We start from the raw sequence: 16,357 nt of genomic DNA, 5'->3' as shown, positions 1-16,357 counted from the left end.
CGAATTAATGAAAAAAATAAAGAAAAATTCAAGTTTTGCAACATTTTGTTGCAAAAACTTACCTATTCTTTCATTTTAGAAATCTTAAAGTATTAGAATTTACAAGATAAAAATAATAAAGAATGTTAGAAATATTTTTTGAAAAATAAAAAAATATTGAAGTTTTGTAACAATTTTTATTGTGAAACTTATCATTTCAACCTTAAAGTATTAGGATTTACAAAAAAGAATAAACGAAGAACATTAAAAATATTCTTTTATAAAAAAATAAAAAAAATTATTATTTTCACAACATGAAACTTACTGTTCATTTATTTTAAGAATTTCTGGAGTATTGAAACCTAAAAAAAAAACAAAAAAACATTAAAAACATTCTTTTATATAAACAAAAAAAAAATTAACACTAGTAAAAAATGATTTATGATTTGTCTACCTTTAATTAAAATATTAATTTTATTACATTTTTATTATACAAAATACTATATAATATACAGTAAATTGGAAATGAGTATTAAAAAATTTTTATTTAATGTTATTATACTATAATTTGGTAAATATTTCTTTTAAATTAATATAATTCTTAGCACTTACTATATATGTTAAAAATTTGTATCTCAACTTAAAATGTAAATATCTCCAGATCTAGTGATCCAATTGGCAAGCTCTTTTTTTGTTCATATAGACCAGATCAAAGGCTTTCCAAAGAGCCTAAATTTATAAAAAATGGATCAGTAGATCCCAAGATATTTACATTTAAGCATGTTAAAAAGTTCGTACCTTAACTTTAAATGTAAATATCTCCGGATCTAATGATTCAATCGGTGAGCTCTTTTTTTGCCTATAAAGTCCAGAACAAGGGCTTTCCAACGAGCCTAAAATTATAGAAAACGGATCAGTGAATCTTGATATATTTGCGTTTAAAGATGGCAATACAAATTCTGACATAAAATAATTATTTTTATTGTTTGAAAATATTTATTATGATACCATCTTTTATATGATATTTTTATTATACTTTTATAAACATTTATAGCTACTAAGGCTATATAAATTTTTATTTTACTTTATATTTTATTAAAATATACTTACTTTTTAATAATATATGTTAAAAATTCCATATATATGAGAAATGGGTTTTTTATTAGTGAAATGGGTTTTTTCACAGCTCTTTTACATTTAATAATTTAAGTTTCACAAATGTAAATTTTTGTTCAACTTAATATTTAGTCAAGTGATCATCAATCAGATGATTTTTTGGTATTACAAAACAATTTTGAGTAATAAAAATTGTGAAAATCAATCAATAACTCTTTTTAATGTAGAGTAGACAAATCAGCCCATATGATTCTATACAGTCGCCTCTGGATATAACGAATCTAATGTTCCAGCAAATTTTGTTCAGTATAGAATGAGTTCGTTATATGACACCTATACTTTATAATGAACAGTTCGTTATATAAAATTTGACCAATAAAATAACAATCATGTAATTTATATGAATATATTATATTTATTATATTACGTACATTTATTTAATTATATTATCATTATTACTATTATTATATTATTAGTTACAAAAATTATTAAGATTAAGTTGTTTAAGGTTTCTCACAATAAGTAATTTAATACGCTTATGCAACCCTTTTAAAATTTTTAATTCATCATTCACATCTCCAAATTCTGATCCCTGTTCATACAAAAATTGTGTAATATTATTCACAGCTTTTTCCGCCTCTTTCAGACTAACTTTCTCCATTATAGGCATCGATTCATTCTCTTCCACTACAATTTCTTCTTCTTTATCTGCATTTAATATAGCATCAATTATTTCATCATCAGTAAGCGCACCTTCTGCAATTTCATCTTCAATATTAATATACTCTCGTGCATTAAGATGATCACCTTCTGGAAGAAAAGCAATTAAGTTTTCAAGCTCTACTTCTTCATCTTCAATGCTAAAAAAAATAAATATTAAAATTTATTGTTTATTTAAATTAAAATATTAATATATAATACATATGTATTATTATAATCATCAAAGATTGAATCATCTTCAATTTCATCACTTGGTGGTAGAATTTGGGGGTTTTTCCAGCAATTTGAGATTGTTTGAGCTGATACCATTGACCACGCTTCAGCTGAATTCTGTAGAGCTTCAAAATATTATAATCAGCAAGCTTTTCAACAAACCCATCTTGTACATTGTCATATGCTTCAATTCGATTTTGAATAAAAAGTCGCTTATAATGATATTTAAATGAATGAATTATTTCCGCATCACATGGTTGAAGTGCAGTAGTAGTGTTTGGCGGAAGAAATTTCACATTAATACTATCTAATTTCTCTTTAGTTTCATCTAAAATAAGATGCACTGGTGCATTATCAACCAAAAGAACAATTTTTCGTCTTTTTCGTCTCATTTTTTCATTAAGTTTAAGAAGGATTTCGTTAAAGATACTGACTTGCATCCAGGACTTTTTATTCCAAAAATAATAGACAGGAAGGTTCTTATAATTGAGATTTTTCATAGCACGAGGGGTTTTGTGTTTATGAATAAAAGAAAGTGCCATTTTTTCAGTTCCTGTTGCATTTACTGCGCAAAATATAGTAACCCAGGATTTTTTTTTTTTATGACCAGATATAGGTCCACGTGCCAGAACTTTAGAAGGTTCCATTTTCCAAAATAGTCCAGTCTCATCAGCGTTCCAAATATCTTCTTGGTTATAAGACTTAAGAAAATCTTGTAAGGCAAGGCGGTCATTTTCTATTGACTCAACTGAAGGTGCACTTGAGGCTTCACCTTGTTCCTTAAATTGTTGTAACCCATGTCTTTTTTTAAAACCAGTTAACCAACCCTCTGACTGGTGAAAATCTTCTATAGAAAATCTTTCTGCAAAAAATGCCGCTTTGACTTTTAAAATATTACCATCAATATCTTGCCTTGTATTTAGAGCATTGTCAACCCAAAGACCAAGTGCTTGTTCAAGTTGTGGCCATTTTGGTCTGCGAAATTTTTTAATACTCCCTTGGTCTCCTGAAATTGCAAGCCAACGTTCCTTTTCACTTAAAATATCAGTAACTGTTGACTTTCCAATATTATACCTTTGTGCAAGACTAACATTAGAAAGGTTAGGTTCCCTTTCTTTTATTTCACAAATTTCACGTTTTTGTGCTGCAGAAAGTATAGTTCTTTTTCTTGTAGTTAACATTTAACGTTAAAACAAATAGATAATCGTGATAATCAATGAAAAAAAAGATGATCGATCAAATTATATGATCAGATCACGTGATGTTCGGTATAACAAATATACGGTTAATATATCAGGGCTAGTCATTATAAGTTCGGATGCGGTATAAAGGATTTTATTATAAAAGTTCAGTATATCCAGTGTAAATAATTATAAAAAATCGGTTCTGTAAACTTAGATTCAGTATAACAAGAGTTCAGTACATAGAGGTTCGTTATATCCAGAGGCGACTGTACATATTTTACACATATCTTATATATATCAGGTACTCAAAATGTAGAAAATCTTACACAAATAATATATACACATCAGGTACTTATATATATCATATACCTATTAGGTATCTGATATATGTATAATATATATATAAGTACCTAATATATGGGGACACGCACAGCAAAACAAGGGGATAGGATCTAAAAATTTTTTTTTGAGATTTTATTACAACTGTAATTTTTGGATAAATTGAAGCATAATTATTATATAAACTTAAGAAATTTTTTTTTGAGGCTATCCCCTTGTTTTGTTTTCATGCATTGTTCTTCATATGTATGATATATGTATTATTTATGTAAGATTTTTTACATTTTGAATAACCAATATATGTAAAATACGTGTAGGATAGATCATTTTTTTACCAGTATAAAGTTTTGCAATAACATTATAAAATTTACTGTTCATCTATTTTAAAAATTTCTGGAATACTAAAGTCTACAAAAAATTAAAGAACGTTAAAAACGTTCTTTTGTAAAAAATAAAAAAAATATTAAAGTTTTATAACAAGACATTGCAAAACTTTACCTTTGTCCGTTTTGAAAATTTTTGAATACTGAAACTTATAAAAAAAATATTAAAAAATATTAGTAAAATGTTTTTTTATAAAAAAAATAAAAAAAATAAGGTTGAAACATTATTTTAAAATTTAACTGGAATATTGACATTCAATTCAGTTCTTATATAAAAAAATAAAAAAAATGTTTTTTTTATTAAAAAATATTTTAAAAAGTTTTGAAATATTTTTGAAATTTACTTTACTAAAAATGGCCAATTTTTTGAAATGATTTTGTAATAATTTTAAAATCTTACAAAAATACATTTAATACATCAAAATGTTTTTATTATATTTTTGCTATTATTTTGTAATTATATTGTATCTAGGTCTATAAAAATAACTCAAAATAATATTACAATAATTTTTTAATGTTTTTGTTATTATTTTATTATTATAATATAATTAACTTTGATATTATTTTAATATTTTAATCTCAAAAATACCTTAAATATACCTTGATATATTTTAAAAATTTTACAAAATAATTGCACAATTGTTTTGAAAACCATTGTATCTAGGTAATACTCCGCTTACTTATAATAAAGGTCACTGTAGAAAATTGGCCCTTTATTAATAGTTTTTAACTTACTTTTTTCTTAAATTCTATGAATTAATTAGCTAAAAAGGAAAAAAATCATAACAATGTAACATAAAATTTCCTTTTATAGTAGGATCTGCAAAGAATTTTATATATGATTTTTACCTTAGACTTAAGAATGACCTATCTTATAAGTAAGCAGAATCCTATCTAGGTCTATAAAAATATTTCAAAAAATTGGCTATTTTTAGTAAAGTACCTAAAATATTAGTGTCTACTTGGAGCTAAATTTCTATATAAAAAATATTAAACCTATTTTTTTTATAAAGTTTCAAATTTTTGTTTTTAAAACTTATATGGAATATTCTTTACAGAAACTTACTATTTTTAATTAATATAAAATCGATATCGTTAAGTTTATCTTAATGGTATCATTTCAATATCATTTCAATATTAAATCGATATTGAAATGATATCGAAATGATAATTAAAATGATATCGAAATGACATCTTTAAATTAAACTTAAAGATGTTATTTCAATATCATTTCTATTATCATTTTGATATCATTTCAATATTGATTTAATATCGAAATGATATCGAAGTGATAATACTTTATTTCGATATCATATCTATATTAAATTGATATTGAAATAATATTGAAATGATATCGAAATGATATCACTTGAAAACTTAAAGTTTCTGTAAAGTTGGTATTCACACCAGAATCGATTTCCTATATAAAAAATATAAAAAAAATATTTTTTATTAAAAATGTTTTTAAGAAAGTTTTGAAATATTTGTTTCAAAACTTAACTGAAATATCAGTATTCATATTGAAGCTGATTTCTTATATAAAAAAATAAAAAAATGTTTTTTTTATTAAAAAATCTATATATTAAAAAACACTGCAATCACGTGGGCGTTATGTTTAGATTAACCATATAAATAAGTCATTTGAATTGTGTAACCCTACTCCTATTCGTCACCAATGTTACACAAGACCAAAAAAAAGAAATTTTATTTCTGGCGAAAAACTGAAATTTTTGGTTACACGGAATTCCATAAAAGGAAATTGTCAGTTACGCAAATTTCCAAAAAAGGAAATTTTATCTTCTATTACTTTTCAGAGAAATTAAAAAAAATTGTATTGCTCAAATTTCCAAAAAAGGGGGACCGTTAAAGCAGGGTAGAATCACGTGACTTTCGAAATTTTTCTTTTTTTTAAATAAAACTCTTTATTGTATATAAAACCTTCCAAATAAACATATAATAAGTGCATTTTGACCTGTTCTGCAAGTTTACTTAGAGCACAAAATGAGGTTTAGAACACCGTTTTCGATTTATTCAACTTTTTCAATTTCGTTAAAATTGATCTATCCTTTTTTGGGTATGATCGGCAAAATTCGTTTGCTCATATGTAAAGTCAAAAACATTGTTCAAAATCCACTTTTTCTCCCTAAGTAAACTTGTGGAGCAGGCCGAAATACACTTATTTAATGATTTTCAAGTTCACTTGAATTTTAGTTTATAAAAAATTTATCAAATCATAATAATTTTAGAAAAAATATATTTGTAACAGCCTGTTACATATCTTATTTGTAACATCCTTTTTTTATTTTTTTTTAATAATAAATTTAATATGTGTTTCACAAATAAAATTTTTATATGCAAAATTTAATTTGGAAAACTTTTACTTAATGTATTTAAGACAGTTTCATAGACGAAAATTTTAAGTTATAAGCAGTTTCTTGAAATTTTTTAAAAAATTCTTTTGTCTTAGTTACACGACTGATCTTTTGTTTTTGTTTACATTACGCCTGATCTTAAATTTTAATTGGATAAAATTGGGGGTTGTTACAAATAAGACGCGTAACAGGCTGTTACAATTAGATTTATCCATAATTTTAAATCACGTGATTCTACCTCACTTTAACGAAAGAAAAAAGGAAATTCTTTGCAGATCTTTTAATTCAGGCCGGAATTACATATTAACTGTTGTCGTAGACAACAGGTGAACACTAGTATTTTTAAAAAGTTTTGAAATATTTTTGAAATTTACCTAAAATATCAATATCCACTTAAAGCTGAATTCCTATATAAAAGTATAAAAAAATGTTAAAAATGTTTTTTTATAAAGTTTTAAATTTTTTTTCAAAACTTATATAAAACATCAGTATTCACGCCAGAATTGATTTTCTATATAAAAAATATAAAAAAATATTTTTTTATTAAAAAATGTTTTTAAGAAAGTTTTAAAACTTATGTTTTGAAACTTATCTAAAATATCAGCATTCATATTGGAGCTGATTTTCTACATATAAAAAATAAAAAAAGAAGTTTTAAAAATATCTTTTAAGAAAGTTTTAAAATTTTTAGAGTTGATTTCATATATAAAAATATAAAAAATATTAGAAAACGTTTTTTTAAAGTAATAATTTTGCAAAAAAAATCAAAAAAAATCAGAACATTATTAATATTCTGATTGAAAATATAAAAAAAAATTAAAAATAAAAACATTTTATAAAAATAAAAATATTAAAAATAACATAACTAATATTTTGATAAAAAATTAAATAAAGAAAAAATTAGATAAAGATAAAATTTTAAAACTTTATTAGTTTAAATAAAGTTTAAATTTGGTAATAGATTAACTAATTGATAAGTTAAATTAAATTTACAGTATGTTGTAGCTTAGTACATCATAAGCTGATTTTAGTAAATAAACCAATAATTGCAAAAAATTATCTATCTTGTGTGCAGGTAGTATTTAGTCAATAAATATTATTGAAAAAAATGTATTTTTAATTGAGAAATTTTTTTTTTACAGATTGATTTGATCAATTTGTCATATAATGCTGACAGTAATTACAAATATATTTGTCATGTTTGTGATCACTTTACTAGATTTTTCTGAGCAAAACTCCTAACTTTCAAATGAACTATTAAAGTGGTAGCTTTTTGTTTGATTTATTTTTTTCTATTAGTTCTCTTTCAATTATTTTACAATCTGATAATAGAAAGAAGTTTTGTGCTAACATTATCAAAGAACTTGTTAATCTATAGCCTTCTATAAAAATTATCAATAAAAGGTTTAGTCACCCACAATCTCAAGGTTTAGTATAAAGGGGAAATGGTATTTTATAACAAAAATTGGGGAAGTGAAAGAAAACCTTCAAAAGGAATAATTGGTCATATGGACTTCATTTAGTGGTTTTATTTATAAATAATTCTATTTGTAGATCATATAAAAAAACACCTTACGAATTTGTTTATGGAGATAAACCTCATAAAAATTGTAGTTTAATTGATAAATTATTTATCTGAAGTATTTTTAATGAAGAAAATATTCCTGATATGATTAAAATTGTAAATTTTGAAGACTTACACAGATTGAAATACTAAAAATTGGCAAAAAAATGGTGTAAAAAGCAGTAGCTATTCTTGACTATTCTTGGCTGTTTTTGGCTATTTGCGAATTAATCTATACTATTTGTAAATAGTTTATACAAATTTGTATGCAATTTGCGCCATTTTTTTGCCTGTTTTTGGTTATTTGATGTGTGTCAAATAAGAATTTAGACAATAACTTTGATTTTAGTGAAAATATACTTGGTAAATAAGTTATTATTGTTATTATTAATATTTAATTTAATAATTTAATATGCGATATAATAGTTAATCATGTTTGATCGGACTGGCTAGGAGCTGGAAGTATCATTTACAGAATAGTTATGATTATTATATAGTCCAAATATATTCTAATAAAATGATACATAATTCAACATTTTTTTTTAAAAAAAAAAAATTTAATAATTTAATAATAGATTTGTTTTCTTTAGATTTTCATCTTACTTTAACATCACTTCATATGTTAATATCATTTGGTTTTATCTATATAATTTTTCAGTTATTGTAATTTTATTAAACTTTTATAATTTTTATTGTAATTTTATAAAGATATTTTTATTGATTTTTGACAAATTTTTAATAAAATCTGTAATTTTATAGTATATTTTTACAATGAAATATTTCTTATGAAATCTTTAATGAAATTTTTATTATTTGAATTATAGGTTTTGCAAAACTAATATAAAGTGATATATTTGAAAAATAAAGAAAATGAAATTTCAAATAGCTTACTATTTCTATTAATCCTATTCTTATTGATATTACGAATAAAGTTTTACTGTAAGAGAAAGTTATAAACCATAGAATATTAAGAGAAGCTACTTGATAAAACCTTAAAAATTATACTAAAAAAATAGTCAACTAAATGAATAAAGGAATGAAAAGAAAAAATAACTATGAAGTTGGAAATTTAGTAAAAATTTTAGTTCCAAAAATTGACTGTTTTGGTACTAACCATCCTATACTTCTATGCAAAATCCTAGAAAAAATTAATGACCAATATCAGTTAGGGTTTCAGTTTGAAGTTATTAATATTTTCTATTCATTAGGAAAAATTGATTCCCTTGATGTTAACTAATTTCCAGAACTTGAAACAATACCTACAAATCTAATTACTATTAAAGAGGCTGCATAGCTTTAAAATATAGGTTTAACCATAAGTACAATTTGTAATTGTAAAGAAAATTATAACAGTAATAAGTGCTATTGCAGAAAAATGGAAAATAATTGTGAAAGCTGATATCATAGTGATTGGCAATTATCAGAAAATTTTTTAGGGAGCAGATCTGCGCAGATTTTCAGAAATTATTTCTGCGCAGATCTTATATCCTGGCGTGATACTGCAAAGAAAAAATTTTTATGATTTCTGCGCAGAACTTCAAGAAAATAAAGTTCTGCACCAATCTTCAAAAATTAAATCTGTGAATTAATTTAAAATAATTAGTACAAATAATACTTCAATTTTATAATACTTCAATTTAACTAATATCAATTAATTTACTTAATTTATTTAATTTAGATATATTTACAAGTAATAATATTTATTAGCAAATGCACTAAAACTAAAGCTAATTTACTCTTTTCTCTACTATTTGTTGTTAATGGTTTAGACATTGTTCCAGTTGGTTCGATTCCAACAAATAATTATTTAAATTTGCATTTAAAAAGTGCCCAGAAACTTGTAGACCTACAAAAAGTAGAAAAGTAGAAAACGTTCAATTAGTTAGTAACGTTTCGTTAAGAAAAAGAACAAAATTTTAAAGAACTTCAAAGAATACCTTCAAAGTTCCCTTTAGATATCATCCAAGAAGTCGCAGACCTACAAAAAGAAAATACGTTAATAAAGTTTCATTAAAAAATAAAATAATAATTGAAGTTTCGAAACTTACTATTCCAAAGGTCCTAACCAATACCTCTGAGAAGTTGCAAACCTATAAAAAAAGTTAGTAAAGTTTCATTAAAAAAAACAAAAAAATTAAAAAACTTCGAAAAATACCTTTGAAGTTCTCATCCAAGAAGTCTCCTCCTGCTCTTGCACCAGCTCCAGCTTCAGCTTCAGCTTCTGCTGAAGCATCAACTCCCACTGAAGCTCAGGCTCCCACTGAAGACCAGCACTGAATGATGATAAAAAATCGATTTCTGTAACTGGATCAAGCATAAGACAAGGCTGTACTCAGACCTACAAAGAAGTTCTTATCCAAGAAGTCATGGACCTAAAAAAAGGAAACGTTAATTAGTAACGTTTCGTTAAATAAAAAAAAATAAATTAAAAGAACTTCAAAAAATACCTTCAAAGTTCCGTTCAAGGAGCTTTCCAGGAACCTGTAAATTTACAACAATAAAAGAATAAAAACGTTAGCAAATGTTTCGTTAAAAAAAATTAAAAGAACTTCAAAGAATACCTTCGAAGTTCTTTCCAGAAACTTTTCTATAAAGTAGTGTTGGCCAATTTTATAAATCCAGTTATTTTGACTGGAAGCCGCAAAACTACAAAAGAAAGTTGAAATGTTAGTAAACATTTCGTTGGAAAATAAAAAAAAAAAAAATTTGAAGTTTTACTTCAAAATTGTTAAATTGAAGATCGGGGCTTATCTTTCAGTTTCCTGTACTTACAAAAGAAGTTAGCTAAGCGTTTCATTTTCATTTAAAGAAAATAATTTTGAAGGTTACCTTCAAAAGAAATTCCTTCCAGGAAAGCTGCAGATCTACAAAAAAAGAAACGAAAATGTTAACAAACATTTCGTTAAAAAAAAATAAAATAAAAAATTCAATAGTTGAATTCCCGTACCTAAAAAATAATAAATAAAATAAGAAACAATAAAAATAAAAAACAATAAAATTTCAGTTTTTTTTACCTTCGAAATGGGAATCCAGAAGATTAGGGCAGATATCTGTTCACGATATGAATTGCGAATAAACGGATTGAAACACTAAGTCCAGGAACTGAAGAACCTAGAGAAAAAGAACGAAATTAGCAGAAGGAAAAAAGATAAAATGAAAAAAAGAAATAAAAATAAAAAAAACCCACCTGTCATCTCCAAAGTCCAAAACTAAAGAACCTAAAGAAAATGAACAAGATTAGCAGAAGAAAATAAGATAAAATGAAAAAAATAAATAAAAATAAAAAAATACAACCCACCCGTTGTCTTCAAAGTCCAGGAATCGAAGAACCTAAAGAAAATGAACGCAATTAGAAGAATAAAGCAAGACAAATTGAAAAAAAACCCCCACCTGTTGTCTCCAAAGTCCGGGAACTGAAGAATTAAAGAAAAAGAATGAAATTAACAGAAGGAAACAAGACAAAATGATAAAAAGGAAATAAAAATAAAAAAAAACTCACCCTTCATCTTCAAAGTCAAAAACTGAAGAACCTAAAGAAAAAAAACAACGAAATTAGCGAAAAGAAATAAGAATGAAACAATAACAAAACAAAAGAAAAAGAATTAAAAAAAAGTCCCCTACCAGTTATCTCCAAAGTTCAGAACTGAAGGACCTAAAGAAAAAAAGGATTATCTCCCTCCAGAGTCCAGAACTAAAAGCTCGGATGATCTGGATAATCTCATAATCCATTAATAACATGGATAATCCAGATGAAATCCTTCAATCCTTTTCATCCGATCTATTTACAAAAATTTTATCCAGATAACTGTAAACACTACCAGGACCTAAAAAAAGAAATAATAAACGTTAATAACGTTCATTATATAAAAAATTTAAAAATAAAAATTCGAAGGTTTTTACCTTCAAAATAAGAGTTCAGAGCCATTATTTGGCATCCAGAACCTAAAAATTTGATAAAATGAACGTTAGTGACGTTCGTTAAATAAATAATTGTTATTTTTTTTAAAAAAATAAATTAAAGATTCAGAAGTTAATATACCTCTGAATTCCAAAATCATCGATAGGTTCCATTCAGAACATATATAATATAAAAAAAAATTTTTTTTTTTTAAAAAAATAAATTAAATTTTGGAAGTAAGCATACCTCTGAATTCCAATTAAAATCATCGATAGGTTCCATCTGGAACTTATATAATATAATAAAAAATATTTTTTTTTAAAAAAAATAAATTAAGATTCGGAGGTAAGCATACCTCTGAATTTCAAATCATCGATAGGTTCCATCCAGAACTTATATAATGTAAAAAAAAATATTTTTTTTTAAAAAAAATTAATTAAGATTCGGAGGTAAGCATACCTCTGAATTCCAATATCTTTGATAGATTCTATCTGGAACCTATATAATATAAAAAAATTTATTTTTTTTTAAAAAAAATTAATTAAGATTCGGAGGTAAGTATACCTCTGAATTCCAAAATCTTTGATAGGTTCCAGCCAGAACTTATATAATATTAAAAAAATTTTTTTTTTTAAAAAAAATAAATTAAGTTTTAGAGGTAAGTATACCTTCAAAATCATCGATAAATTCCATCCAGAACCTATAATATATAAAAAAATTTTTTTTTCTCTAAAAAAAATTAAAGTTTCAGAGGTGATATACCTCTGAATTAAAATTGACAACATATTATGTTCTTATAAACTGAACGTTAACTGATATTCATCAAAGAAGAAAAAAAAGGAATATGACTCCTTTTTTAGTTCTGATTTCCCTGCATGTTGCAGATTATGTGCCGAATGTTGCCTTAAAGACTCCGAACCTTGCAAATAATTTTTTTTAAAAAAAATTTATCTGATAAGCTTCGAAGCTTAAAAAATAATAGAAATATTTTTCTTTGGAATCTTTAACAGATTATTTTTTAAAAGTTGTTGTAGAAAAAATTATTTCATAAAGTTTTTTAGTAAAAAGTATTGTAGAAAAAATTATTTCTATATAAGTTTTGTAAAATTTTTTTCTTTAAAGAATGTTATAGAAAAAATTATTTAAAAAAGTTTAGGTATTAAATCAAGTTAGAGTTAATCAAAGTTTAAATGTTAAATCAAGTTAAAATTAATCAAACTGAAGTTTAAGTGTTAAAATGTAGAGTTAATTAAAATGATGAAATTGCAGATTGAACTGATATTTCAATGAAAAAAAAAGTAAAAATCTGCAAAATCGCATACTTCTGCATAAATTTACATAAAAAAAAGCAGAAATCTGCAAAATTAAAGACTTCCGCAGAAATGCATATATAAAAAATCAGAAATATGCAAAATTGCAGATTATTGCATAATTTTGTAAAAAATAAGAAGTGAAAATCTGCAAAATTGCAGACTTCCGCATAAATTCACATAAAAATGCAAAGATCTGCTAATTTTACAGATCTCTGCAGTTCTGCATCTTAAAAAATTTCCCGATGATATTAAAACAAATATAGTTTAGTGTTGTCATATTTTTTTGTTTATTTAAAAAAAATTTAAAATGAAAAAAAATTTTTTTTTAATGCAATAAAATTATTTAATTTGGTAAATAAAGAAACCAATTGTATTTAAAAAAAATTGCATCAGATAATAGCTGACTTGCATTAGATGACAGCTAATGTGCTTCAATTGTCAATTATTAACTGATGCGTATTAAGTGTTGATTAACATCTAATGTGTATCAGCTGCATCTGACACAAATCAACATTTGATACACAATATATATATAGATTTTGGCAGGAGGTTGGCTGAAATTACAGTTATCTGATTTTTTTTCTATATTTCACTGTGTCAATAAGACTATTTTCTCAGCAATATATTAAAAAGATCAGAAATAATAATATATTTGCTTTGATTTTAAGTATTTATAAAACTGGAAAATTTAATTAACATTATGATAATATTTTTTATTATTAACTTTACAGAATATATAAGTTATTTTAATTGTTAATTTTAATGATATTAATAATGAAAGTTTTATTTTTCATTTGATTTTTACTTTATTTGTATAAGATTCACTAACTGGAATATTATCTTTTTATATAATCTGTAAGATTAATTTTGGAATATACTTTTAGAAAAAATTACATTATGAATGTATCACAAAAATCTGATTAATAGTTTTTCTTTAATTTAATATAAAATAATTTAATGCTATCTATATATAAAGTTATATTAAATATAATTATAAGAAATCTGATAAGTATAAAAAGGATGAATAAAAATAACAAAAATTCAAACAAATAAATAGTAAATTTGCCATTTAGATAAAATTAATAAATACAAGGTTTTTTAAAATTAAATTGATTTTAAAAAGATCAAATAGTTTAGTTTGACTTAATAATAAAGATTATATATGTTATTTAGTTTTAAAAGTAATTATATCAGCAGTTGATACGCACAGGTCAAAAAGTGAAAAATCAGGCATCAATCAGTTACCAATTAGGCACCAATCAGGTACCTGATTGGTGACCGATGAGATCCCCCAATTCCCTCTGTCATCAATTTACAGAGTTGCCACATTGAACGGGCATTCCCATGGTCGAACGAACGAATAAACGAACGAACGAACAATTAAACGAACAAGCTAATAATCAACAACATAATTAACAAACAACATAATCAACGAACAACATACAACATTCTTGGTTCACGACATAAATAGCGTTAGTAATATAAAATGTTGAACGATATAAAATAAAATTTAACTTCTCTAAATTTTCCCCAAATTATATCCACTTTTACCTTTAATTTCAAACTTCGATAGCTCTCGCTACGAATTATTACTTTCCAAAAGTGTATATTTAATTCATCTTAAAATTTCCATTTATTCAGTTAAAATTAATTAAGCAAACATTAATTAAAGTTTAGGGCGAATCTATTACCTTTAATTAACATTAAACTTTACTAACAAATAATTAAAAAATAAAACTTATATTTTTATTGAGTTCTGTGGATGAGAACTAAGGAATTACCTTGAATTCCGCTCTCTATATATACAATTTTTATGCTACTTTCTATTCTATCTATATACTATCTTTTATGTTCTTTTTACATATTATCTTTGAACTATCTTTCTAATATACTATCTATATTTTAAATACGCTATCTTTTAATATGCTATCTTTTAATATGCTATCTTTTTATATATGTTCTTTTTAATATATTATCTTTTACGTTCCATCTTTATACTATCTTTTTATATTATCTTTTACATTATTTTGTGTTCTTTAATCTTTCTGACATTATTTTATGTGTTCTTTTAATTCGCTTTATGTGTTTCGCTTATAATCTATCTTTTGTGGCTTATAATTATTCTTTCTTATCGTTCTTATTGTTAAAGATTGCTAAGCCGCAATTGATCGACTCTAATTATCCTATTGGTTCTTTGTCAATTATTTGATGAATATTACGTCATGTAGATCATTACTCTTCCTAAATGTTTATCAACATTATAGATATCACTTAGTTTATATATCACTAAGAATTTGAGTTCATAAAAATTATGGGATTCCCATTACTCTTCCTAAATGTTTATCCTTTTCGGCTAATTATTTATCCATCTACGCCAATTCACAATCAATTTGTTCGTTCTTAATATTTGGAAATTACATTTGGTGGTTGAATTTTATCATCTTTTTATGCTTGATATTCGACCGTTTACACCGATTGGTAACTGATTGGCATTTTCGCCAAATACCGTCACCAATCAGGCAGTTTACTAACTTTTGATCTAGTGATCAGAAAAGAATGAAATATAGCTCATTGAAATCGTCTCAACAAGACGAATCTAATGGTAGTAGAATCAAACCTTTAGGATTAATAGTTAATAAAGTTAATAAAAAATTAAATAAAATATAAATGATACATTTTCATTTTATATTTTACTTAATTTCTCATCAAGTATTAATCCTAGAAATATGATTTTACTACCATTAGATTCGCCTTGTTGAGACGATTCCAATGAGCTATATTTCATTTTTTTCTGATCACTAGATCAAAAATTAGCAAACTGCCTGATTGGTGACGGTATTTGGCAAAAATGCCAATCAGTCATCAATCGGGCACCAATCAGGTACCTGATTGGTGCCCGATTGGTGACTGATTGATGCCTGATTTTTCACTTTTCGACCTGTGGCTAACCATATATTAATTGGTAATTAGAATTTTTGTACTTTACTAACTTTTTTTCATTTTCTTTTTTTGTTATTTTTTAATATTTTTCAGGATATCACTTAGTTTTTTTTATCTATAAATAACTTTAAAAATGCAATCAATATTAAAAATACTTATACTTATGTACTTTCTGATAGGTAGCTAGATAAATTGTAATATATTTTTGTAATTATATAAAATCATTTTAATATAATTTGTATTATTATAGTTGTATTAAATTAAAAAAAAATTTGAGAATTAATTAATAAAATTAGTTATCTGAAAAATTTCATAAAATAAAAAAAAAAACAATTT

At 24.4% G+C, this 16,357-nt stretch overlaps 2 protein-coding genes across 2 annotated transcripts; both read right to left on the bottom strand.

Moving 5' to 3' along the window:
- Positions 1 to 1,567: 1,567 nt before the first annotated feature.
- On the bottom strand, positions 1,568 to 3,209 carry OCT59_026182 (uncharacterized protein; the record flags this gene model as incomplete). Its single annotated transcript, XM_066142999.1, has 3 exons — positions 1,568 to 1,955; positions 2,122 to 2,212; positions 2,855 to 3,209. The coding sequence occupies 3 exons, from the start codon at positions 3,207 to 3,209 to the stop codon at positions 1,568 to 1,570; spliced, it is 834 nt and encodes a 277-aa protein (XP_065992560.1).
- A 6,612-nt stretch (positions 3,210 to 9,821) lies between these two features.
- OCT59_026181 (uncharacterized protein) lies at positions 9,822 to 12,553 on the bottom strand (the record flags this gene model as incomplete). Its single annotated transcript, XM_066142997.1, has 19 exons — positions 9,822 to 9,848; positions 9,919 to 9,960; positions 10,026 to 10,130; positions 10,213 to 10,242; positions 10,318 to 10,351; positions 10,432 to 10,457; positions 10,700 to 10,734; positions 10,885 to 10,920; positions 11,081 to 11,088; positions 11,169 to 11,200; positions 11,261 to 11,283; positions 11,370 to 11,400; positions 11,657 to 11,694; positions 11,771 to 11,812; positions 12,124 to 12,160; positions 12,228 to 12,266; positions 12,333 to 12,370; positions 12,437 to 12,468; positions 12,531 to 12,553. 19 exons carry the CDS (start codon positions 12,551 to 12,553, stop codon positions 9,822 to 9,824), a joined length of 678 nt encoding a protein of 225 aa, XP_065992559.1.
- Positions 12,554 to 16,357: the final 3,804 nt, after the last annotated feature.

Source organism: Rhizophagus irregularis, chromosome 6 (genome assembly GCF_026210795.1).
Source record: "Rhizophagus irregularis chromosome 6, complete sequence".
In the NCBI taxonomy this organism is placed as follows: domain Eukaryota; kingdom Fungi; phylum Glomeromycota; class Glomeromycetes; order Glomerales; family Glomeraceae; genus Rhizophagus; species Rhizophagus irregularis.
The sequence above is the reverse complement of the archived record's forward strand: the minus strand, read 5'-3'. Positions and strand labels throughout refer to the sequence as shown.